This window comes from Gaeumannomyces tritici, assembly GCF_000145635.1.
Source record: "Gaeumannomyces tritici R3-111a-1 unplaced genomic scaffold supercont2.4, whole genome shotgun sequence".
Lineage (NCBI taxonomy): Eukaryota > Fungi > Ascomycota > Sordariomycetes > Magnaporthales > Magnaporthaceae > Gaeumannomyces > Gaeumannomyces tritici.
In genome coordinates this window covers 4,416,519-4,439,216 of record NW_008804548.1, presented here as the reverse complement: position 1 = coordinate 4,439,216, position 22,698 = coordinate 4,416,519, and the positions used below count along the sequence as shown (strand labels likewise).

Genomic DNA, 22,698 nt, shown 5'->3' with positions numbered 1-22,698 from the left:
GCGTTGGCTGGATTTCTATGGACGGCGAGGGCCATGTACCTGTACATCCGTCCAGGAAGGGTTAGCGGGACATGGGTCATCTGCATGCACCTTTCAGCTGCTGCAGTCTGGACTGTCGGGGTCCGACACGGATAACGGCATAAGGATCTTATTTGCGATGCTAGTGAATGGCTGCTTCAGTCTGCCAATCGGCTAGTCTGGTCAAAACGGAGCCGGTCTAGACTGGTCCTTGCAGATACTGCTTGCCTAATAGACGCGGGGAGAAGTGACTGTCCCCGCTAGTGTGAGGGGTTGCTTAGGGCATGGCCTGGCCGCGGTGGAAAGGACGGCGATGGGTTAGGCTGTCGCCAGTGCCGTCAGGGTATGTCCCTTTTGGCCTGATACTGATGATGAGTGCCGCTAGACGCCCAATCCTTGGCATCGCTGCGAGGGACCCCGTGGATGCTACAAGATCCTTGACTAAGCTGCGTCCTAGACTAGCTAACTAGATGTAGCACCTGCTTTTTGGTGGGTGGATGATCAACACCGCCAGCGACTGCGTGGTGGGGCCATACTAGTCGGAGGCAGAGGCGCTCATGCCGGGCCCTAGTCGAGTATCCAGGTAGATGTCGACCAGCCGGCTCGCCACGGCCGCCGCAGGCTGCCCGGTCTAGACCACCCTGCTTGGACCTGACGGTGTTGTCGGAGTGACGCTGATGCTGGGCGAGCCACCAGAGCGCTGTCAGACAAGCTGTCGGTAACCTAGCAGGCAGACGAATGCCGCTGCCATCTTGAGCTTGCAGCATGCAGGCTGTCGGTGCCACGGCAAGGCAGCGATGCCTGTAGCCTACCCAAGCTCCCTGCAAGTGGATTTCAAAATTCAGCTATACCAGCCAACTCACGTCGAACCAAGGCACCACTGTAGGACGCCGTATACATGGCGATGGCCAGTCCCTCAGAACCCCAGCTCATCCAACTGCGGAAACGCCGACGCGTCCAGTTCCAGCCAATCTGTCGGCGTCCAGTCATAAAAGTCGGCTGGAAACTGGAGGTCGGACATGGCCGTTTCCACCGGCACATGTAAAAGTCCATCGACTGGTGCTGTCGGCGTGTTTTTGGCAGACTGGTGCCTCGCCTCCAACCGCAGTTCTTCCAGGATGACGGTGTATCTACGCCCGGGAGCGTCAGCAAACAGAACACGGGCAAGATGTGCGTGGCAGCGCTCGGCCAGGGCAAAGAGCTCGGGTGCTTGCTCCTGCCCGTCGGAGCCCCCGGACTGCTGAATCTCCCAGACAAAAATAACGGCAATGGCGCAAAATGTGACATAGTGGCTCCACCAAAAGGCATGGAACAGCGACTCGTCCCCCGCGATCGAGCCCACTAGCTCCAGCGCGGTGCGCGCAGCCTTGAGGCACTCGACCACCATGGCTCGCGGCTCCCCCTCGCCCTCGCGCGGCCTGCTCCGGCTCAGGAGAAGAAAGGGCCGGGTGGCATGCATGATGGCGTGCGCATGGGCGAGTCGCAAGGCCACGGCCTGTCGACGGAAGCTGGGCACCAGACTGGAGGGTCTAACGGCGCCCAGAAGCGGCGGCAGGGCAGCTCGCCACTCGTGGAGCTTCTCGTCAAACCCCGCGGCAAGCCGCAGCGGATCTCTGCGCGATGGCGTCGGCCCGATGGCGCACACATCGCGGCAGGTGGCGGCGGTGATGCGCCCGAGCTTGGCATGCTGCACCACGGCCTCCATGGGGCTGTCCTCGCCTTCTCCCATGGCCGCGACAGTCGCCTCTGGCGTCATTTCCTCGTCGGCAATGGAGTCGGGGTACTCCCGGTCAATGTCGTCGTCGTGGAGGTACCGCGGGCGTCCCAGGACGACGCTGAGATGGACGTCAATGGTGTAGAGAACCCAAACGGTCCGGCGACCGCACTGCTGCCGGATGTAGTCTCGTGGAGGCGCAGCTGCTCTCCGGCTCGGCTTCCGGTGCAGTCCCAAGGCCGAGACGATCTGGGACACCGTGCCCAGCAAGTACCAGGCCTGGTTGACGCGCGAGGTCTGGAGAAGGTACAGGACCTGGAGCAGGCGGGCCTGAGCAGACTCTAATTTTGGCAGTCCTGTTTCGACACGGATGAGCCCGGCGGCCAAGGAGAAGCTGTCTGTCAGCGACTCTGTTTGGGCGATGGCTCTGCCTTGGCCTTAGACAACTTACTATGGGTCGCATTCGCGCAAAACCTCGTCCTCGTCGCATCCTTCTCGGCCCGGCGTCGAGTGCATCGACATCCTGGCCCGCTTCTGGATAGAGATGGCCAGCACGGTCAGGACGACTGCAGCCTTGGCCCCGCCGATCTGAGCCGAGCTTCCAGGCTGGGCTACGCTCTCCGCCTGCTCCATGGCCCGCAGCCAGCCCTCGGTGGTCTGTCGATGCAGAACACGGTAGGTCACCACACAGGTGTCAAAGTAAAAGGCCATCAGCGAGGCGGCCCTGAGCGGCAGACCATCAGGCTGAGAGTCGAGGATGGGCTTGTCGCCGGCCGTCATCAAGGACTGGGAGCTAGTGGGGCCTTCGGCGGCCAAGCCGGTGTTGGGCCTCCAGCTCTGTGACGAGAGTCGCATGTGGGCGCGGTGGAGGAATGCTAGGCCCGAAGTCTGCTCCACGTACTGGCCGCCTATCTCCGACGGTTCCAGCTCGGTGGAGCCGCGGCGGGTGATGGGCTCCGAGGGAGGGTCCATATGGGCCTGGAAGCGCGGGCTTGCGAGCCTGGCTGTGGCGAGTCCCGGGGGTGTGGCAAGTCTCGGACTTGGCCCTACGTCGCCTGAATGAGATTCACGGGAGTGAGGCGTTGGAGACGGCCCCGGCGGCGGAGTCGGGGGTCTGCCACGAGAGTAGCTCGCGTGGTAAAGACATGTCAAACCCCGTTCGGCGCAGCGCGCGCAGGGCATGGTGCCGCTGCATCGCGCCTTTTTCGCAACATGAAGCGCTGGGACACTGAGATCCCCGTCATCCGCCGCGAGAGGCCAGAGCTGCAGATCCTGAGCTGCCACGACGAGTACCTGCTGCACACTGCTTTCGACGTCGACGGCTTCCTGGTCGGCTACGGCTGCATCGCGCCCGAGCCGCTGCTGGAGATGATTGCGGCCGGCAAGAAGAAGGACTACGTCAAGGCGCGCGAGGTGCACGACCGCCTTCTGCCCATCACCAAGAACGTCTACCACCGGGGCTCGCACATGGAGGGCACTGTGGCGCTCAAGCACGCGGGGATCTTGGAGCACGCAACCGTGAGGTCGCCGCTGCTGCCGCTAGCCGAGGGTGCAGGAGCCGAGATTTACGCGGCCATTGCATCGGCAAGTTTGAAGAAGGTGGCATAGTTTAGTCCAAGTAATTGCAAGTCATTTAGTGCTGTGTACCTCTTCCGTGCGAGGTTCCGTGATTATACTGGCGGCTCGATCTTGCTTCTAATACGAGTAGCACTTGACGGCTTCCATCTGTGCCGCCGCGATTTATGTTGATATCTGCCCAGTCCAGATGGAATGTATTCAGCTACGACAGGCTAAGAACTCATCCACAACCCTCCATTGCAGATCATGCCCACCACCCCCGCAATCTCTTCTGGGTACGCCGCCCTCCCCCCGTACTGCTCGACGAATGCCCTCTGCTGCTCGCTGTCAAACTCCCGGCCCGGCGCCAGCGGCGTGATGGGGTAGAACTGCGAAATGGCCACCTTGGCCTCGTGCGGCGCCTGCGCCAACATGTCCGTCATGGTGCTCCCGACGCTGACCGCGTTGACCGTGCAGTGCTCGGCCAGCTCCCGCGCCCACGTCCGCGCCATGGCCTCGAGCGCGCCCTTGGTGCCACCGTACAGCTTCAGCCCCGCCATGCCGATCTTGCTGCCCACCGACGAGAGTGAAACGATGCGCCCGGACCGGTCGTCGGGCAGGTGCGGCCTGCACGCCTGCGTCAGCAGGATCGGGCCTAGCACGTTGGAGACGTAGACGGCCTGGAAGTCCTCGGCCGTGACGGCGTCTTAGCGGCGCCGCGTTGAAGTGCGCCGCGCTGGGCGGAGGCCATGTATGCATGAGAGACAGCCCGTTTGTCCCTGTCGGCTTCTCTTTGGCAGCAACTCCACTCGCGGACCAGCAGACGTGGCGGATGCTTACGCCTAACGAGGTGCCATGGTAGGAGGTCGACCGTGAAACGGCAGTCGGCTCGACGCGGAATTCACGCTTCGGACGCTTCCTGTAATCGAGGCGGGTTGTCGGCCAGGTGGTCGTGGCCTGGTAGCTTGTTACTAACCGATGCTAGCGAGAGTGCAGGATGTCATGGGAGAGCCTCGCGAGATGGTACACCCGCTTCCAAGTTGGGGTGTCTCTTTCATTTTGTCGACTTTCCAGATGGCGAGCGCGGTGTACCCTGAGGCTGCTCGTTCGTGGGCTTGCAGACGGCAGAGCCTCCAACTTGCCCGATGCGGAAGCGCGACAGACCCACAATTACGGGTCAGCTCAGACAAGGTGGGAGCTTAAAAAATTCCCCAATTTAGCTAAACGGCCCATTTTCCCTCCCACCTTGGCTGAGGTGTTTGTTTAATTGCCAATGCAACGCATACGCAATTGCTACGGCCAAATAAAACAATAAATATATATAAAATAGCCTACGTTAAACTTTATTTTTTAATTTATTTTTACCCCCTTGCCACCTTGGCTGAGATTTTGGGTCCACTTTTTCCCACCTTGTCTGAGGTTTTCGCCCACCTTGGCTGAGCTAAGTTAGTGCACCCCATGTCGGCCTACCCCCCATGATCGCCCACTTTGTACGTTTCGATTACCACCCAACCTATTGCATTCAATTGCAAATTTTTACCTTTATTCAAGCAACCTCGATGCAAAACGAAACTAATTCCTAATTAAATTCGTCCAGGCTTTTAAATGCATTATTTTTTTCTTCCAAAACCTCCCCCCTTTTCGCTGCAACCCGGTGTATATCCATAAAAGCTTTGTTGGGATTCGCGGTTACCTTTTTCCTTTTGCGAAGTTGTAATGCTTTTAATTGGCTTTTTAATTGCTTAATTTTTTGCCGGGCTTTAGCCAAATCGTATTTATGCCCGTTGTAGCTTTTTTAAAGCTTTTTTAAAAAAAAAATCGGGTTGTAAAGCTTGTAAAAAAGCGGGCTTTAATAATGCTAATTTAAGTGGCCAATTTTTTTAATTGCTTAAAGGTTTTTTATAGCATTTGGAACGTTCGAAATAAAATTATTAAACGTTTTTTAGCTTTATTATTTTTTCGCAAATTGTTAAATTTTGGCCCGTTAGCTATCCTGGCTAATATTATTAAAAACGAAGCGGTTTATAAAGGGCTTGGTTATATTGCAAAGCTACAAACCGAAAGCCCGTTACCTTAATAAAATTATATAAAAGGTTAAAGCCACGGATCGTGCGTAATAATAAACGGATAAAAATTAGCGCTTTTTTATTACCGTTAAGCAAATAAATAAGGCTTTAAACCCAATTTCCTTTCGATATGCTTATTTTAAAGGGTTAAATACGGCAAAATCGAAAAGTTACAATATGTGGAATAAATAAACAAATAAATAAAATAAAAAAATGTCGTTCCGAAAGCACAAAAGCATAAATTTTGTAATAACGTGCAATCCGTACCCATTTAAAATTAAAAGGCGAAAAGCAAAAAAAAAAGCTTAATGCAAAGGATAAAAACCTTTTGCAGCCATTTTAAACCCGTGCAATTATTGGTCCAACCGTTATTTGTAGCAATAAATTCCCACTTTCGGAAAAAGGTTAAATTTGCAAAAAACCATTGCTTTTGCACGCTTTTTTTTAAAAAAATAATATAAAAAAACAATAATATACCCGTAGCCAAAATGCATTCGATAAAAAAGGTTTAAATGCGTAATCCAAAGTTTTTACGTTGCAAAGCCCGGGCCCCAGCAAAGCTTAAAACAATCCCGTTGCCAGAGTCCTTCCTTTTTGCAAGTTACCCTCGTCGGCGTTATACGTATTTTCCGGTTTAATAGCGGCCATTTCCGGGATAAAAAAGCGTTCCCACCATTACTTTATTATAACAATAATAACCTTTTAAATACGTGCGTTTTCGATGCGCCGGGCCCTTCCGTTTTTAACCTTTGGATATCGGCTTAAAAAGGCTTGTAACCAATGCTTCCCAAACGGTTAAAAAGGCTTCCCGTTGCGGAGGATATTTTCGGCAAAAAACCGGATTTCCGCGTGCGTTAATAAAAAGCTTAAAAAGTTTTGCAATAAAATCCAATTAATTAAACGCTTTTCCTATTTAAAAATTATCCGTTAATATTTTTTTTTTGCTTGCCGGATAAATAAACGGCTTTGTAAACGCCCGCGTAAAGTTAACACCGGTATTTTATAAAACCGAGCAGCCCGTCGGATTCCGCCCTTTGCTTGCAACGCAGCGAGGGCTCGCTCGACGTCTTTTTTCGTATACCGCTTTTCCGGCATTTAGGCATTAAAATGCAAAAAAAAGTAAGGAAAACGGATTAGAATTAATAGAAATAAAAGGGCGGGAGTACTTTAAAAGATTCCATGCTGTGGGCTTACAAGGTGGGCGATCATGGGGGGTGGGCCGATATGGGGTGCATTGACTTATCCCCTCCACAATTACACCACCTTGGGCATCACGCTCGTTAACCATACTCTCCGATGGCGGCACCAAAATTCCTGCCTTGCACCGCTACTTTTTGTTACACCCCATTGTCCGCCCTTTGTTACCGTCCCTTTGTTACTCTCCCTTTCCACCTGTCGAACCCACATGCCACCCAAGCCGTTACTCCGCCGAGCCGCCCGAGTTAATACCTTCCAAGTCACCTTTGAGCACCTCGCCCACTCCACATAGGGATACGCACGCAAACGAGAGCTCCAGAAGCACCAGTCACACCGAGGAACCACGTCCCAAAGGAAGAGGCCGCAGCAAATTGGCGACGATTACGCTCCCAGTTACTGCAGGACAACGCCATCCGAATCGCCAGTGCACGTTACGCTTTGGCAAGATTACCATCGAACCGACAAGCGACAAGTTTATGGGCATGTCCGGATGCCGTCACTCCACCCGGTCCTGTTGCCGCGGAAGCGCCCACCCCCCGCGAGAGTGATGGCCGTGGTGACAGCAGCGCTCGCACCTCGGCGGCTGCACCTGGGTCAGTACAAGCTTAGTATTCAGTTCACTTCAGGCCTCCACCGCCTGCCAAGGCTCCAGCAAGCCAACCCACTTTGCTGCCGTGGAATTACGCTTCCGCACTCACGCGTCGGCATATACGACAGTTGTTACGTGGCCCAGCGGGAACCTCGACGTTTGCTATAACTAACCCGTCCTACAGGCAACTTGCCCCACCTTTACGACCAAGTGTTTGGGTTTATAAAGGCTGCGTGCTAGATGCTAGTGAGACCCTGGTCCTTACTCTTCCCTCGATGCATCGCCTCGTTCCTAACGTCCTTCCCAGCCTGCCTGCGGTTAACGACAACGCTATCACGGGCAGAGACGACAGCTGATTGATATTTACGATGTAGCGCGAGACGCTCGAAGCTACAAGAGTTCCGCTCTCTTTGGCCTGAGCAATCTCGTGCTACCGCTTCAAGCCGCGAACGGTCGCATTGCAACAATGGGGTACGGAGAACGAAGCCGTCGAATGTGAGAAACGGCGATTTGCTATCTAATGGCACACTGCACCAAACAGCGGTACTTGGCCTTATCCTGCGCTTTTGACTAGCACCCCTACCGTGCTGCGCCAGTCTATGCTCCTCGAACCGACCATAGCCCGCCAACTTCTTTGCCGTTTCCCTCGCCCCTCTCCTTCAGCTGTTCGCAAAAGTGTTAGTAGCAAATGTCGAAGCCTTCGTGGGAGATGGGGCATTTGTTTCGGCGCTGTACATCGAGTTGGTGTAGCTTTTGTCTCTTCTGACTTTTGCGGCCGGATGTTGAGCCGGTTGACGCACTAGACGCTGACCTTTGACGGGAACCACGACTTGGTCTGTGATGCAGAAGTGTGCTGGCTGGTGTGCTGGCCGGTGGGCTGGTGATGCATAGAGCCTCCCACTTGCCCGATGAGCATCAAGCACTGAAATCGTTGTCATCATGCCTCTTGCGCCGCTACTTCCCTTTTATGCCACACCCTATTGTCCGTTTCTTGGTCAAGCCGCTGTCACAAAGGAGACTATCAACAAGGGTGCGGTAGTGGGTACCGCACATGTAAGAGAGGTAAATCATTGTATATAAGGAGGGCACGCGGTCGGAGATCATGTGACCTCCCTTTCCCTCTCTTCAAAGATCTAGATAAGCCTACAATAGAACCTTTCTTGCACCGTTCGTCCATCATAAACCGCATTGGGCGTCAAGCCCTGGCCCATTAGCACTGGGGCTTTTGGGTGGCTGGACCGGATCCCGGGAGCTCTCAACCTACCCGTCTTGTTGTTGACTACATTATTTCGGCCTCCCCGGGGTCATTCAGGAGACGGCCTTGCGGGATGGCGCGGCTGATTAAAGGGCGGACTAAGGAGGGGTATTAACCGTGTAGACCCATGCACTTGGAGAACTTGGTTCAATACACCCGACTTCTATGATCCATGCCTCTGTGATGCCACACCAGCCATGCTTTCCAGGTAGGACTTCACCTAAGCCTTAGCCCTCCGCGCTCAACCGGGACGAGCATGCGCCTCACGTCGGTGGTTAAGCACATGTACCCCACAATTCTGTTTCACCATGCACTCATCTGTAGCCGGACATGTTTTGCTAATATTTAAAGTCGACACACTTCATTCCTGTGTTTCTTAAGCGTTAGCAAGGCTGGGACGTTTAAAGGCTGCACATTTTACGGGCCATACCTCATTTTGGCTATTATAAGCCGGTTAATCGATGTCCAGCTTGCCAGCATGTGGCCCAAGCCGCTGCGTTTTGATGCGGGAAAACATGCGCGACTGCCTTGCCTATAAAGCCGGCTCCCTGGCCAGGCAGGCCGCCTCCCTGGTTTTGCAGGCCGCCTCCCTAGCCTCGCAAGCCGCTTCCCTGGCCCGCATCTCGTAACTGCTCCGGGCTTGTCGCGCACACTCCTCGGCGACCATAGCCTTTTGCTGTTCGAGCATGGCGTGCTGCTGTGCGATAACCTGCAACAGTATCAGCCGCGACTGCTCCACGATACGCGCGGTCTCCCGCACCCACTCCTCCGTCGCAGGGACGTGGTCTTCGGTGTTCGACATCTTGTGTGGCTGGGAAAGTGGCAGTGCTGGATCCTTCTTTTTTGGTCGGCTCGTTACCCGTTTTTTGTTAACTTCGGACTTGTTAGCACTGCGAGGACTGAAATAGGAAGGATGCGGCTACCTAAGGAAAGGCGAAACTTCGTTGTAGACCGTAATGGCAGGCCAAACTGGAGTGCGTTTCTAATTAATGGTTTCTCGTGGACTTTGTGCGCAGTGCGCCGAGCGCTAGTTGAAATTTTCATCTCAAAGACCTACAATTATATGGTTTCTCCCCCACTGTTTCGAATTGGATGCGTGCAGCCGGCGCGCTCCAGTGCTGCTAGCGAATGTCTTGATTGGACAATGGGATTTGGGCAAAAGAATGGAAAAGGAATATCAAAAAGCGAAAGAAAGAAGAAAGAGAAAGAACTAGGGGAAGGGCCTTTGCGCTACATTACTGCACCCATTTACCATCGAAATATCGATACGTCGACAGCAGTCGTTCCCCGACATTGGCAAGGAGATGGCAGAGAGCGGCGACCAGCCACTGTGACCGACCACGCCCAAAACCAGGTGCAGACCAGCCCGAGGGACAGGACCCCGAAAGCTTGTTGTGGCCCGGAGGTGGAGATAGGCGTACGTTATATATGCAAAAAAACCTTATGTTGTTTTGGCCCTTGCTCCAAAAACCGTAATCTGCACAAACAGTCATTCACGTGACAAACGACTGCGAACAAACTCCAATGCTTCGAATCTCATGGGGTTTGGCTGCGTGGTTGTATTAATCAACGGGGGGGTTTATACTGCCACAGATCTTAGCTATTTAAATCCGCAAGGGATAGTATTTATTTTTGGCAAAGGCGCCCCAGCGGCTGCAAGTCCTAACAGCGATACCATCACCCACCTGGCGCGCCGGAGCACCCGGCGTCTTTCGAGCCCTCCGTTAGGCAACTCCCGGAGGCGAGCTGTTTAATGGGGTGTCCCCAGCGATGAGTCTCAGGATTGCATTGCCGATTTCGAACGCATTGAATGTCTTCCTGACCGTGCTGCCCACCTCAGCTTCAAGACAGATTCAGCGGAGGATGCTGCAAAGCTTAGGGACAAATTGTGGCTTACGGCGATTCTCGAGATAGGGAAGGAACTGGGCGGGATTCAAACAGAACTGGCGAAAAACAGCCCCGACTTGGCCAAGGTCCAGGAGGAGGTCAAGCATTCTCTAGAAGTTATCGCTATGAACTAGAAGGGCCAGGTGGCTTAGGAATCCGCTACATCCTCCACTGAAACATTTACGTCGTGGGAAAAAGGGGAGCAGAAATAGCTAGTTGTAATGCTCAGGCATTCTCTTACAAAATTGAAGCCTTGACGTAAACACTCGCCCTGTGCATTTTGCCTCCTTTGGGTAGGCCGTGGCAGCAGGATTGCTCTTTTCTCTCCACTTCTTTCTGCACGGCATTGGGAAGTGGGAGCCGCGCGACTGAATATCACTTTGTATGCACTCCCATGCCTCGTCCGGCCAAGACCGGGACTTGCAAACGAAAAAAATGATAAAAGAAAAGCCAGCCGAGACAGCAGAGACGCTGAAAGGCCCAAGCTCCAAGGTCGCCCAAGCTCTCAAGTTGTCTACAAGGTTGACTGGTCGACAAATCTCCACCTAGCCATTAGCAATGTGGGGCCCAGAGCCTCTGTTTTGGCCACACCCGCGAGCGATTACAGCCTCGTCACATTCTCGACATCAGCCTCAGGCGCGCAGTTACTGTCGACGATACTACTTCATTACCATACTTTTGCGAATGCGCTCGCGGGCCGCACCTGGTTGGGCTTGGACGTTTGGGCGGGGGGGGGGGGGGGGGGGGTACTGGGCCATCCCAGTCGCCAGTGTCATTGGAGGAGATATTTTGCTGCAAAGACTCTGACGCCTGCTGACAATTGGTGTTGAGGGGGACGGTGGGTAGCAGTAATGGTAAGGGCGGCGCTAGTGTTGAGGGATCGATGGTTGAGATTTGCTCTCGTAAACAGCTGGATTCTTTGCAAGTTCGTGGCATATAAACCCCCTCTCTTGGTTGATCTACTGCTTCAAGTTAGCCCAGATGGGCGGAAACACGTAGGGTATTCTGCTTGTGTCTACCAGAACTAGCCTCATATGCACAATCTTCGGCACACTTGTCGAGACCACTGTGCCTCCTCTTGCAGCTCGTCTGCTCACTGGCTCTGGATCCTTGGCTTCCAACACGGTCGTCATCCCGTTGAGTATCGCCGAGCTCGTCTTGGCTTCCGCGCTCCATCTCGCCGGCCCCTGCATCAGGTTACGATTGCGTCGCTTTTCGCTTTGCCGCTGCTTGGTAGACGTGGTAGATGACTTGACACGCAGTGAGTCCGAGTGGAGAACCTGGACGGAAAAGAGTCACGTTAGGCTTGGGTGTCTGAAGCGGGTGTCCGAGGGGAGGAGCCGGTGACATTTAAGGACGAACCTTAGGCTGGTCTTTCTATTGGGCTGTGCAATTGCCCGTCTCTTGATTGCAGGCGGCGGTGATGGCCGCGGCTGGGTGTTAAGTAGGGGAGTTTCTGGGCAAAGGTAGTGACACTCCAGATACGAAAGAATAGCAGTAGGCACAGGCAAGGTGCTACACGAGGAGAACGTTGGACTTGAGAAGCTATAGGTACCGTGCGACAGCGAGATGTATCTGGCCTCAAATTTGTGCAAAACACTGCAGGCTCGTGGGTGGGGTCGGTGCCGGGCGCGGCGGGCGTGGCGACCAAGTGAAGAGCACAGTTTGGGTCCCGTGCTTGGCACATGGGTACTTAAGCCTGCTTTTTCCCCAAACAAACACCAACAGGCAAAAGCCCCCCTCTGGGTGTGTTATCAAAGCACCGATCGTGCGCGGGGGCCGACTTTGGCATTCCGGAGGGCTGGCCATACGCCGTGCGTGAGTTCAACACTCACCACACCGGATCCGTTTTTTTTTTTTTCAGTTTTTTTCAGTTTTTTTTGGGGTATTAAATTTTTGCAAGCAAGCACTTCCTTCCCATCGGTTCTTCTTTTCCTATGCTTCCTGTCTCTATCCTGTTCCCTTTCTCGCATCCTCTGTCCGCTGTCAACTCGTTTCCCACCCGCCTGCTTAAGCCTGGCAGACCTGGAGCTGCCCGCGACCTGAGCCTCGTTACGGCCACTCTTTACCTGCGCCTACCTTAGTTACTGTAACTGAAAATGTGCTCATGCCCAGCCGTGCTCCCGCTGCCGCTTCCTGAGCCTTTAGCCCACCTCGCGAGACCATCGGTGGTTGACGAGACCTTGGTGAGGAACTGGTTTTTGATATGTAGAGTAGCCTATATAGGTCGGCAGCCCGCTGAGGCTGATAAAGAGCGGGGCGCACCACTCACACGGCGGGAAGAAACGGCGGAGTACCGTAAATAGTAAATGTATTATTGATTGCACTACAAGGTCTTTCCGGCGGCATGGTCCGCACCGGCTGCCCAGCCCAATGTTAAGACTGGTCGTGGCTACCTCGAGCTGTCGGCGCCTGGATATACGGACACTCGGGCCTGTGCCGGCATCATTATTATTGGCGCTGGGCGTGTGGTTGCCAGCACTATAAAGGTGCTCAACGATCCTTATCTCACCATGCATTTTGACAAATAAATTGCTGGGTGGTCGTTGCTGGCTGGGTCTGGGTTGAGATACTTTGACGATGCAGGCACTTTTTCTGGCACATATTCATGTTGTTCATATTTCGGGCGGCAGTGAAGCCCTCCCTCCTCCCTCCTCTCTCCTTGCCCATTCGCTGGGCCGCCGGCAGGTCCTTGATCGTAACATCGCCCCTAACTCGCTTCTCGTCGTTTGCTTCCACATATCGGCCAAGGTGGGCAAACCCACTTGGGGAGGGTAACGCGCTAAAATCCAAATGATGGATTCCGGTTTGCATTGGCGCGCGTCGTGATCGATTAGCCGGTTGGCATGGTCGACCACCTTTAGAAGAATCCATTGCGGCGACCAATATTTCTGCAGGTTGAGAGCGGCGATGGTCAGCGACTGCATGGGAACTCGGGCAAGTTTGTTCAGACGACATTCGGGAGGCGGTATACAGTACTTGCAGATCGGCGGCGCCAACATGGAAACGTCAGCTAGTCGACGGCTCGGTGGTCGTGGTTGGGGACGAGATCAACGACACCAGCGCAGCAGTGCGGCTGGGGCGATGGTAACGTGAAGCGCGGCCGCCCTGTGTTGTGCGCTTGCTGATGGCACCGCTCCTTCTTGTGACGGCATGGTTAGTGGCGCGGATCTGACATCTGCTATCAGGCTGGTGGCCAGGAACAAATGCATAGACAGCGCAACACTTGTAGACTTGCACGAGCTGGCAGACGACTGGGCGCGGGCCGACTTGGCGGCGGGCAGCCGACGCTGGCGGTTGAGGCGAATACTTGATGTAGTGGCGGCTGGCATGGGAAGCTCGGGCAAGTCTGTTCGGTCAAAGTGAGATACTCAGGAGGTGGTTTGGCCAGCTTCAGTCTCTACGAGTTTCGTAGCCAGTCGTGCCTGCTTGTCGACAGGCAGCGCAGGCGCAGGAAAGTGGGCGTCAACGGTAGGCCGTACATATTGGCTTGGTCGTGCTGTTGCGGGATGAGAACCAAAACACACTGGAGGACCGTGGGGCTGATGTTAGCGGACTTGTGTATGGGCTCTGGTTGACGCTGTGCTGCGAGCGAGTTGGTGCAAAAATCAGAGTCTGGGCCACGCACTATAAGTGGTAGGCTCGAGCTACCCTGTACCCTGTACTTGGCCCAGCTACCCGTCCGTGCGCAGGCAGTCACCTTACGGAGGTAGGAGGGCAAAGTATTCCCCCACTGTCAGGTATTTCCGCAAGCGAGGCAGGGGGCAGGGGCCAGGCTGATTCCAATTGGTGGCCCCGTGGCCAAGGCAGGGCCCTTTGCCCTCCTACCTCGGTAGCGACTTATGCCCAGCCGGACCAGGCTTCCCCGCACCCAACATCTCGCAGACTCAAAATGCGTCCTCTCTGGCTCGCCTGGGCCTCGGCCTCGGCAGCGTCCTTCTCAGAGACATGCCTCTCGTTCAAGCCCGAGTTCGCCGCTTCGACGCTCTCGCGACTGGAGCACATCCCCGCCAACACGACGCTTCAGCTGGACAGCGTCCCGTCGTGCAACCGACGCAGCCAGGCGGTCCAGACGGAGCTCTGCCGGGTAGCCCTGCAGATTGCGACCTCAGGGCGCTCCGGCATCAGCTTTGAGCTGTGGCTGCCTGCGCAGTGGAGCGGGAGGCTGCTGGCGACGGGCAATGGCGGTGTAGACGGCTGTGAGTGACTGTCGAGGCTACAAGTGTCGCCGTGCTGACCGCTTGACAGGCATCAAATACGAGGATCTCGCATACGGCGCGGCCCACGGGTTCGCCGTCGTGGGAACCAACAACGGCCACAACGGCACGACGGGCGTCGAGTTTTTGAACAACCCCGACGTGATCGAGGACTTTGCGTACAGAGCGTAAGTGAACACCCCCGCAAGTCGGCACCCCCGACGTGATCGAGGACTTTGCGAAGTGTACCAACCCGTATACGCCCGCTAACCAGTCAGCCTCCACACTGGCACGTCGGCGGCCAAGAGCCTGGTCGAGGCCTTTTACGGCACCGCCCCTGCCCGGTCGTACTACATCGGCTGCTCGCTTGGTGGGCGCATGGGCATCAGCGCTGCCGAGAGATTCCCTGACGACTACGACGGCATCGTGGCAGGGGCGCCTGCGGTCGACTTCAACAACCTGTACGGCTCACGCGCCAACTTTTTCACCATCACGGGCGCGCCAGGGTCTCCTGACTACATTCCGATCGACACGTGGACGAGCGTGATCCACCCAGAGGTCCTCAGGCAGTGCGACGGCATCGACGGCGTCGTTGACGGCATCATCGAGGTACCCAGCAAGTGCCACTTTGACCCCTCGGTTCTTCTGTGCGCAGACCAATATGGCTGCCTCAGCGCCGCACAGGTCAAGCAGGTCCAGCAAATCTACGCTCCATACACGTACCCCGACGGCTCCCTCATCTTTCCCCGCATGAACCCCGGAATGGAGCTCAGGGCGGTGGACGGACTCCTGGCCGGAAAGCCGTTCAGCTCGTCGGTCGAGTGGTTCCGATACGCCGTCCTCAACAACCCCGACTGGGACCCCGCGACCTACACCGTCGACGACGTCAGGCTGGCCGAGCAGCTCCAACCGTCCATCAAGACCTACCCCCAGACGTTGCCGTTCCGCGGCAAGCTTCTCGTCTACCACGGTGGCCAAGACCAGCAGATCACATCCTTCAACACGGAGCGGTTCTGGGACATGGCGGATCTTGGAGACGCCCGCTTCTTCCGCATCTCGGGTATGGACCACTGCGGCGGCGGGCCAGGGGCCTGGGTTTTCGGCCAGGGCGGCTATGCGGCTGGAGTTTTCGACCCGGAGAGCAACGTGCTGGCCGCAGTGGTGAGGTGGGTCGAGAACGGTACTGCTCCCGAGACGATCACAGGCACCAAGTATGTGGCAGACGATCCGTCACGGGGCATCGACTTTCAGCGAGCCCACTGCAGATATCCATTGGAGCAGACGTATACGGGGAGTGGGTGGGAATGTAAATAGTGGCGTGGTTTTGGTGCAAGTGCTGGTCAATGGGAATAAGAACCAGGCGACGAACAGGAATAAGAATCAGGCGACGAAACAGAACAAGGGAAATGTCGTCTGGGCCGTTCAGGGCATTGGTTGGTGTTTGAGCCGTGTCCACTCAGCACGCATCCAGTCTCTCGGACCATCTTGCCTTTCCACCGAGCGCTGCAGCAAGGCTGTCGATGGTATCACCCGAGGCCGTGTGCTTATCCAATGGGTCACCCTCCAATTCGAGTTTCTCGTCACTGACCTTGCGTAGCTCCTGAGTCACTCTGTATGTCTCCTTATTGGTCGCCTCGAGCTTCGTACGCAGGCACTCCGTGTCTTCCAGTAGCTTCTCCTTTTCGGTCTGGGCGTGGACCCCCTGCTCGGCAGAGTTCCTGGCCGCGCGCAATCTCTCAATCTCTTGCCGGGCCACGCGAAGCTGCGAAGACAGCATCTCCTTTTCGGCTTGGGCAGAGTACCGAGCCGCGCGCAAAGTCTTGATCTTCTCGGACGCGCGGAGCTACCAAGTCATTGTCTCCTTTTTATTTTGAGCATTGAAAGCCTCCTTCCTTGCCGAGTCCCGGGCCGCGCGCAAAATCTTTTCGTCATCCGCGCGGACTTGCGAAGATAGTGATTTGCTTGCAGTTTTGGCATCGAGCGCCTCCTTCCTTGCAAAGTCCCGGTCCACGCGCGTATGCACTATTTCGACCTGGGCGACTTGCATATATCGTGCCCCCTGCTGCTGCTGCGTGACTGCCAAGGTGTTGGCTTGGTCGAGTTTGTCCCGCAGGTTCTTCTCCCGAGTCTGAGCACCCTTCTCGGCCTCCTTTGACCCTTTTGGGCCTGCTAGCTGCGTCCGTAGGCTCTTCACGGCGTCCCTAGCCTTACGTATATCTTCCTGCGGGCCATCTGCTTCAGCTTGCACCTTAGGCAATTGGCGCCGCAACTTATCCTCGGAAACCTGGCCTTCCCGTCGCTGCTAGCTAGCACGAACGTCTACTCAAATCGTCTTCAGATCCCGATCACTTCCATTTCGAGGAATATTGTACCCAGTAGGTCGCTGCAGCTGCTCACCTTTGCCTCCATAGGCTCCGAAGACGTAAATATCAACCCTTCCTCTGCCCGCTTCTCTTTATTTTCCCAACATTGACACCAACAGCCACTACCACCACCACAGCCGCATCTCGTAAGTCTAACTTCTGCCAGTCCTCTGCGCCCGACTGCGGCCAATACATGCTTATCCGTTCAGTGTCCAAAAAAATACAAGCGCGCTATCAATCAACGCCCCCTTGATCAACCCACCGAGCCACAAGTCTTTTCACATTCCCATCACGTTCTCATCATACATGCTAACTATTACCTAGAAATGGCGTCTCAACATCCCTGGTCCGGGGTCAGCGGGACATGAAGCGAACAAACAGGCCAGGATCGTTAGCCTGGAAAGCTCGGAGTAATTCTCCAACTAGTCGAGTTATAATTGGAGAAATGTATGGCGAAGTTTAGTGGATGGGAAATAAATTTTTGGAACCGGGTTTGCCATCGCCAGCTAGCATAATAACAATAGCAGTGGCGACATTTACGCGACGTAATGGTCTTAGCGACTTTCAAGACTTTTCCACGTTCAGCACAGCCAAACATTTCACATACACAATGTTAGTACTCTGAAACCCAGGCCAGGCAGAAACGACACATCGCGCGTGATCAGCCGGACACTAAACCGCACCAGATCCCATTCACACCTGACCCTAGGACTAACCCGAATCCTAAACATAACCCTACGCCGCTTTTCGACAATTAAGGTGGAACAGCAGACGAGCTGACCAGCCGCACCCACCCCTACAACCATGCGTCAAACCACTGCACGGCCTGATGAAAGGCCGCCTCCTTGGCGTACCGCTCGACCTTGTTGGACATGTTGCCACGCACGGTAAAGCCGTGGACGACCCCAGAGTACAGCGAGATCTGGTAGGGCTGGCCCGTCTTTTTGAGAATCTCCTCGGAGCGGTGGCGCTTGTCAGCGGGAAAGATGGAGTCGGTCTCGGCGGCGGCGATGCCGACCGGCCCGACAGCCTCAAGCTCCTCCTCGTCGACAAACGAGGGGTGGCACAGGAAGCCGACGTCGATGCCGGACTTGAAGTGGCGGCAGACGTACTTGGCGCCAAAGCAGACGCCAACAGCCCCCAAGCGCTTCACGCCGTGCTCGGTCTTGAGCTGCTTGACGGCGGCCTCGACGATGGGGTCGACGGCAGCGGGGGTGTGGGGGTTCTTGCCGTCGGAGCCCTTGTCCTTCCAGGCGGCAAAGTCAAAGTCCTCGGGGCGGTTGAGGGACAGGGGGTCGCCGTTGTAGATGTCCAGGATCATGGTGGTGTAGCCGTTGGCGGCGTACTGGTCGGCGAGCAGCTGGCTGTTTTGCCAGATGCCGATGACATCAGGGAGCATGAGAATGGCGACATCCTTGCGAGGGGAGTCTGGGACGGCGAGGTAGGCGTCCCAAGAGTCGACCTTGACTATTTTGCCCGAGGGGGAGCCCCTAGGTCGGGAGTCCTGGTCAGCGGGGTTTTGTGAGAGGACGGGAGACTTACTCGTGCTTGGCGCCGACGGTGCAGCATCTGGCGGGGGGGTTGGAGGCCATGATGGAGCTGTTGCAATGCTGAGGTATGAGCTCGTTGCGAGAGTCTGGAGCTGAGATGTGAGATAAAGTCTGGTCTGGTAGTTAGTGAAGACTGCGTCATCGTTGACCGGGCCCACTTATTTTTGTTCTTGTGGGCCAGTTCGCAGCTTTCGGTTCACGCCTGCAGCCCAACACACGACAACCACACAACAATGCTCAAGTCCACGTACAAACCGGCCCCCGAGGCCTCGCTCCCCCCCGGCTGGGCCGAGCACCAAGCCCCGACCGGACACACGTACTACTACAATGCCGCGACGGGCGAGTCCACGTACAAGCGCCCGACCGCCGGGCCCGCCGCGCTCCCGCCGGTGCGTCTGTCAGATCCACGCGTCGCCAATGCCTTTATAGCGCAGATGAGGGAGGGAGGAAGCAGCAGCGTGGCAGGCCGAGGACGCGGAGGTGGCGTGAGAGGTCGAGGGGGACGCGGCGGTGGCGGCGGCGGCGGCGGTGGCGGCGGCGGCGGCGGCCGACCGGTACCACAGCCCACCGATAAACCCAAATCCAAGGTCACCATCCCAGGCTGCGAGCCGTGGCTGCTAGTCTACACAAAGTACGGACGGCGGTTCGCATACAACCCGGAGAAGAAGACGAGCTACTGGCGGATACCGGAGCGGCTGAAGGGTGGGATTCTGGAGCTGGACAAGGCGCGGATTCTGGGGAAGGCGGGGGGAGATAAGGTCAAGGTCGAGTCAATGGCAGAGGACGAGCAAGAGATCAAGCAAGACGAGTCAACGACACAAGACGAGCAAGACGAGCCCGACGGCAGCGACGACAGCGAGTACGAGGACATCGAGGTCACAGACGACGAGGCAGACGAAAGCCCCGCGAAACGGCAAAAAACAGAAGACCGCGAGTTTGGCGAGGACGACATTGCGTTCCAACTGGAGGCCATGGGCGAGTACGAGTGGCCCGAGGAAGAGGCCGAGGAAGAGGCCGGGGACGAGGCCGGGGACGAGGAGGCACCCGACGCCCGCGCCATGTTCAAGTCCCTCCTCGACGACTCCATCAGCCCCTTTAGCCCGTGGGACAAGCTCGTCGAAGAAGGCAAGGTCATGGACGACCCGCGCTACACGGCCCTGACCACGATGCGGGAGCGCAAGGAGGTCTGGGAGGAGTGGTCGCGCGAGCGCATCCAGGCGCACAAGGAGCGGGCGCAGGAGCGGGCGCGCGAGAAGCCGGACCCGCGCGTGGCCTTCATGGCGCTGCTGCACGAAAAAGCCAACCCAAAGCTGTACTGGCCCGAGTTCCGACGCAAACACCGCAAGGAGGCGGCCATGCGCGACGCGGTGCTGTCGGACAAGGACCGGGAAAAGTGGTACCGCGAGCACGTGGCGCGGCTCAAGCTGCCCGAGGCGACGCGCAAGGCGGACCTGACGGCGCTGCTCAAAGGGGTGAGCCGGGAGGGGGTACCACCCGAGGTGGCCGGAGACGTGCGTTTTATTTCGTTGCCGGCGGAGATACGGGACGCGCTGGTGGAGGCGTACATGGCGAGTCTGCCGGTGGAGTAGTGCTGTAGCCATCGTCACGAAACGCGGGAGGGGAGGCGCATAATTCATCTAGCTGTAGTCTTTGGCGATGCTGTAATCCCGCCAATCGACGTGCGCTTCAGTCCATGGTCTGTAGTCTATCTTGGCGTCATGTCTTGACTTCTCGCCACCATCATGTAGTCCAGGTCCATCCGTCCATGCAGTCATCACATCCATGCCGTCCTAGTTATCACGTCCATGCCGCCTCACCTCCAAACCATGTCCATCGCCTCCCACACCCCCCGCTCCCGCTCCACGACTTCAGGACCTCCCTCCTCGGTGGCCACAATCTCAATGCTCCCCAGGCCCTCCAGCACCCGCCGAGCTCGGTCCGTCGCAGCGCGCAGGGCCGCCGTCTCGGCACGCGTGCGGTCCAGATGGTCCTGCATCAGCTCAATCAGTTGCTCCCGCGTCTGGTGCGGGCGGTACTCGTTGATGGCGTGCTCGACGTTCATCAGCAGCGCCGTGATGTCCTTGATCTTGTCATCGGCCTCGGCCGGGTTTGCGGCCAGCACGCCGACGAGCTCGAGAAAGTTGAGCAGCAGCGACTTGGCCAGGCGCTTGAGCACCAGCGGGCGGTCGGCGTCGCCGTCGGGGATCAGGCGCTGGATGTCTTGGGCCTCGAGGCCGGGCAGCTCGTCCTTGAGCGTGTAGAGGCTGCCGAAGCAGCGCCACTGGCCGTCGGCGGGCTCTAGAGGAGGCTGGAGGTTGACAAGGTCTGGGGGAACGTCCACGCGGCTCGACTGAGCGCGGTCCCGCAGCTGGGCGATGCGCTCCAGGCGATCCGGCGTAAAGTCGCGCCAAAAGGGCGGCGGCGGCGGAAAGGTGGTGTGTGTGGCCTCCTCGTCCATTGTGGTTGTGGTGGTGTGGTTCTGCGGTTGTGTGGTGTGGCTGAGCTGAGGTGGGTCATCTCAGTGCTGGCGTCATGGCCATGGCCCACAGAATTCCGCCAGCTCACAACTCAGCCCAACAAACATGGCCGACGTCCGCTCGCTCCTCCGCCAGCAGCGCGCCCGTCGCATCGACCACCCGCACGCCGCCTACTCGGACGCCGGCAAGCTGCTCTGCCTGGTGTGCCACCAGCCCGTAAAGCCCGAGTCCTGGGACGCCCACGTCGGCACGTCGACGCACCGCCACCGCGCCGCCGCCAAAGAGTTCGAACCACCCGCGGAGCCGGCCCAAGGGCCCAAGAGAAAGAATGACGAGCCCGAGGACAAGGACGCGAAGCGCAGGACCGCCGCGGTGATGCCGCCCAACACTCCCCGACGCGCGCCGCACACGCCGCCGCTGCGCCAGTCGGGCACGCCGGGCCTGGGCGTCGAGCTGCAGATACCGTCGCGGCCGGCGACCCCGAACGCGCGCGAGGGCCTGGGATTGAGGATCTCGCCGGTGGAGAGGACGACCAACAAGGCGCCCACCGCGGGCTTCACGGCGGACAAGGTCGACGAGGACGAGTGGGCGGCGTTCGAGGCAGAGGTGGTCAACGCGCCGGCGCCGGTTATTGTCGCCGCCCCGATGACGGCCGAGCAGGTGGCTGAGCAGGTGGCCGCCGAGCAGGTGGCCGCCGGAACCAAGCGGCGCACGGCAGCCGACCTGCAGATGGAGGACGAGCGCGAGGAGGCCACGCGGGCGCTCGAGACGGAATTCGAGGAGATGGAGGAGCTCGAGGCGCGTGTGCGGAGGCTCAAGGAGCGCAGGGAGGCACTACGGGTGCGGACAGTGGTCAAGGTGGACAAAACATCCCCCAAGGAGGCGAGCGACGACGAGGATGAGTCGGAGGATGATTGGGACGCGTTCCGGTTCAGATAGACTACAATAAATCACATGCCACCCGCTCCCAGAACCTCTTGAGCCTCCACACCCTCCCCACTCCCCGCGACTCCTCCCAGCGGCGGACGCCCTCGGACCGCTCCCTGACCTCGCCGGTCCAGCCGGCAACAAATCGGCGCAGTCCGTCCTTGACGCGCTCCTTCTCCACGGCCCTCTTCTTGGCCACGAGGGCCGGGGCGACGGGGCCGCCGGGGCAGCACTCGGCCGGCAGTATGGAGCGCGTCACCAGGGCCTCGGGTGACGGGCGGGCGGCCAGGCGGCGCGACAAGCGGATGGACACGAGCGAGCGGGCGAGGCGGCGCGACACGGCTGTAGTCTGGGTGACAAAGATGCGGCGGCCCATCAGGTCGGCCAGGGACGGGCGGGACCAGAGGAGGGGGGGTAGAGCATTCTTTGACCGGCGCAGGCGGAGCGAGTGGACGACGGGGGCAAGCGACAGGTGGCGGAGGTGGTGGTTTGTCTGTGGGTGAGGGTGAGCGCGGGTGAGCGCGGGTGGTAAAGGAATAATGAGCGCTTACCCTCGATGTCGACAAGAGGTCGCAGACCTCGAGATAGCCAAATATGTGGAGGAGAAGCTCGTTTGGGAGGGTATCGAGAGGGGCGGAAGCGGCGGCAGCGGCAGCAGAACCAGTCCGAGCAGCGGCAGTGGCAGGACCAGCACCTCTCTCAGCACCAGCACCAGCACCAGATCCAGCATCACCCCCAGCCCCAATATCACCCCCAGTACCACCACCACCCATCACCATAGGACGTTGCAGAGACAGCTGGCCGACGCTTGATGAGTTGTCGGCCGCACGGCAGCCCTCTTCCCGATCTGCCATGCTGCCCTGATTCCGGTCGTGGCGAGTGGCGTGTTATCGGGGGGGGGG

At 57.4% G+C, this 22,698-nt stretch overlaps 14 protein-coding genes across 14 annotated transcripts; 4 read left to right on the top strand and 10 right to left on the bottom strand.

Moving 5' to 3' along the window:
- Positions 1-934: 934 nt before the first annotated feature.
- Positions 935-2,704, bottom strand: GGTG_08934 (hypothetical protein; the record flags this gene model as incomplete). Its single annotated transcript, XM_009226776.1, has 2 exons — positions 935-2,126; positions 2,184-2,704. 2 exons carry the CDS (start codon positions 2,702-2,704, stop codon positions 935-937), a joined length of 1,713 nt encoding a protein of 570 aa, XP_009225040.1.
- A 240-nt stretch (positions 2,705-2,944) lies between these two features.
- Positions 2,945-3,340, top strand: GGTG_08933 (dihydrodipicolinate synthase; the record flags this gene model as incomplete). Its single annotated transcript, XM_009226775.1, has 1 exon — positions 2,945-3,340. The coding sequence occupies one exon, from the start codon at positions 2,945-2,947 to the stop codon at positions 3,338-3,340; it is 396 nt and encodes a 131-aa protein (XP_009225039.1).
- A 182-nt stretch (positions 3,341-3,522) lies between these two features.
- On the bottom strand, positions 3,523-4,347 carry GGTG_08932 (hypothetical protein; the record flags this gene model as incomplete). The annotated part of the gene is made up of 2 exons (XM_009226774.1): positions 3,523-3,995; positions 4,266-4,347. 2 exons carry the CDS (start codon positions 4,345-4,347, stop codon positions 3,523-3,525), a joined length of 555 nt encoding a protein of 184 aa, XP_009225038.1.
- A 2,636-nt stretch (positions 4,348-6,983) lies between these two features.
- GGTG_08931 (hypothetical protein) lies at positions 6,984-7,260 on the bottom strand (the record flags this gene model as incomplete). Its single annotated transcript, XM_009226773.1, has 2 exons — positions 6,984-7,135; positions 7,251-7,260. 2 exons carry the CDS (start codon positions 7,258-7,260, stop codon positions 6,984-6,986), a joined length of 162 nt encoding a protein of 53 aa, XP_009225037.1.
- Positions 7,261-7,738: 478 nt separating this feature from the next.
- On the bottom strand, positions 7,739-8,079 carry GGTG_08930 (hypothetical protein; the record flags this gene model as incomplete). Its single annotated transcript, XM_009226772.1, has 2 exons — positions 7,739-7,804; positions 7,942-8,079. The coding sequence occupies 2 exons, from the start codon at positions 8,077-8,079 to the stop codon at positions 7,739-7,741; spliced, it is 204 nt and encodes a 67-aa protein (XP_009225036.1).
- A 641-nt stretch (positions 8,080-8,720) lies between these two features.
- Positions 8,721-9,198, bottom strand: GGTG_08929 (hypothetical protein; the record flags this gene model as incomplete). Its single annotated transcript, XM_009226771.1, has 2 exons — positions 8,721-8,763; positions 8,827-9,198. One exon carries the CDS (start codon positions 9,196-9,198, stop codon positions 8,929-8,931), a length of 270 nt encoding a protein of 89 aa, XP_009225035.1. The 3' UTR covers positions 8,721-8,763; positions 8,827-8,928.
- Positions 9,199-12,427: 3,229 nt separating this feature from the next.
- Positions 12,428-12,802, bottom strand: GGTG_08928 (hypothetical protein; the record flags this gene model as incomplete). Its single annotated transcript, XM_009226770.1, has 2 exons — positions 12,428-12,477; positions 12,556-12,802. The coding sequence occupies 2 exons, from the start codon at positions 12,800-12,802 to the stop codon at positions 12,428-12,430; spliced, it is 297 nt and encodes a 98-aa protein (XP_009225034.1).
- A 490-nt stretch (positions 12,803-13,292) lies between these two features.
- GGTG_08927 (hypothetical protein) lies at positions 13,293-13,767 on the bottom strand (the record flags this gene model as incomplete). The annotated part of the gene is made up of 2 exons (XM_009226769.1): positions 13,293-13,632; positions 13,688-13,767. 2 exons carry the CDS (start codon positions 13,765-13,767, stop codon positions 13,293-13,295), a joined length of 420 nt encoding a protein of 139 aa, XP_009225033.1.
- A 320-nt stretch (positions 13,768-14,087) lies between these two features.
- Positions 14,088-16,118, top strand: GGTG_08926 (feruloyl esterase B). The gene is made up of 3 exons (XM_009226768.1): positions 14,088-14,482; positions 14,532-14,667; positions 14,758-16,118. The coding sequence occupies exons 1-3, from the start codon at positions 14,176-14,178 to the stop codon at positions 15,791-15,793; spliced, it is 1,479 nt and encodes a 492-aa protein (XP_009225032.1). The 5' UTR covers positions 14,088-14,175; the 3' UTR covers positions 15,794-16,118.
- Positions 16,119-17,224: 1,106 nt separating this feature from the next.
- GGTG_08925 (dienelactone hydrolase) lies at positions 17,225-18,541 on the bottom strand. The gene is made up of 2 exons (XM_009226767.1): positions 18,385-18,541; positions 17,225-18,332 (listed from the first exon to the last, which is right to left on the bottom strand). The coding sequence occupies exons 1-2, from the start codon at positions 18,432-18,434 to the stop codon at positions 17,639-17,641; spliced, it is 744 nt and encodes a 247-aa protein (XP_009225031.1). The 5' UTR covers positions 18,435-18,541; the 3' UTR covers positions 17,225-17,638.
- A 67-nt stretch (positions 18,542-18,608) lies between these two features.
- GGTG_08924 (DNA replication protein 4) lies at positions 18,609-20,164 on the top strand. The gene has a single exon (XM_009226766.1). It carries the CDS (start codon positions 18,626-18,628, stop codon positions 19,979-19,981), a length of 1,356 nt encoding a protein of 451 aa, XP_009225030.1. The 5' UTR covers positions 18,609-18,625; the 3' UTR covers positions 19,982-20,164.
- Positions 20,165-20,205: 41 nt separating this feature from the next.
- GGTG_08923 (hypothetical protein) lies at positions 20,206-20,850 on the bottom strand (the record flags this gene model as incomplete). Its single annotated transcript, XM_009226765.1, has 1 exon — positions 20,206-20,850. One exon carries the CDS (start codon positions 20,848-20,850, stop codon positions 20,206-20,208), a length of 645 nt encoding a protein of 214 aa, XP_009225029.1.
- A 102-nt stretch (positions 20,851-20,952) lies between these two features.
- GGTG_08922 (hypothetical protein) lies at positions 20,953-21,814 on the top strand. The gene has a single exon (XM_009226764.1). The coding sequence runs from the start codon at positions 20,975-20,977 to the stop codon at positions 21,806-21,808; it is 834 nt and encodes a 277-aa protein (XP_009225028.1). The 5' UTR covers positions 20,953-20,974; the 3' UTR covers positions 21,809-21,814.
- GGTG_08921 (hypothetical protein) lies at positions 21,810-22,650 on the bottom strand (the record flags this gene model as incomplete). The annotated part of the gene is made up of 2 exons (XM_009226763.1): positions 21,810-22,289; positions 22,348-22,650. The coding sequence occupies 2 exons, from the start codon at positions 22,648-22,650 to the stop codon at positions 21,810-21,812; spliced, it is 783 nt and encodes a 260-aa protein (XP_009225027.1).
- Positions 22,651-22,698: the final 48 nt, after the last annotated feature.

What these genes read in the sequence shown, in the direction of transcription:
- GGTG_08924 (XM_009226766.1), top strand. Translation starts at nt 18,626, where the DNA reads ATGCTCAAGTCCACGTACAAACCGGCCCCCGAGGCCTCGCTCCCCCCC.
- GGTG_08922 (XM_009226764.1), top strand. Translation starts at nt 20,975, where the DNA reads ATGGCCGACGTCCGCTCGCTCCTCCGCCAGCAGCGCGCCCGTCGCATC.
- GGTG_08926 (XM_009226768.1), top strand. Translation starts at nt 14,176, where the DNA reads ATGCGTCCTCTCTGGCTCGCCTGGGCCTCGGCCTCGGCAGCGTCCTTC. An exon ending in CAATGGCGGTGTAGACGGCT is followed by an intron (nt 14,483 to 14,531) that starts GTGAGTGACTGT and finishes ACCGCTTGACAG; the next exon opens with GCATCAAATACGAGGATCTC. An exon ending in GAGGACTTTGCGTACAGAGC is followed by an intron (nt 14,668 to 14,757) that starts GTAAGTGAACAC and finishes CTAACCAGTCAG; the next exon opens with CCTCCACACTGGCACGTCGG.
- GGTG_08925 (XM_009226767.1), bottom strand. Translation starts at nt 18,434, where the DNA reads ATGGCCTCCAACCCCCCCGCCAGATGCTGCACCGTCGGCGCCAAGCAC. An exon ending in ACCGTCGGCGCCAAGCACGA is followed by an intron (nt 18,333 to 18,384) that starts GTAAGTCTCCCG and finishes CTCCCGACCTAG; the next exon opens with GGGCTCCCCCTCGGGCAAAA.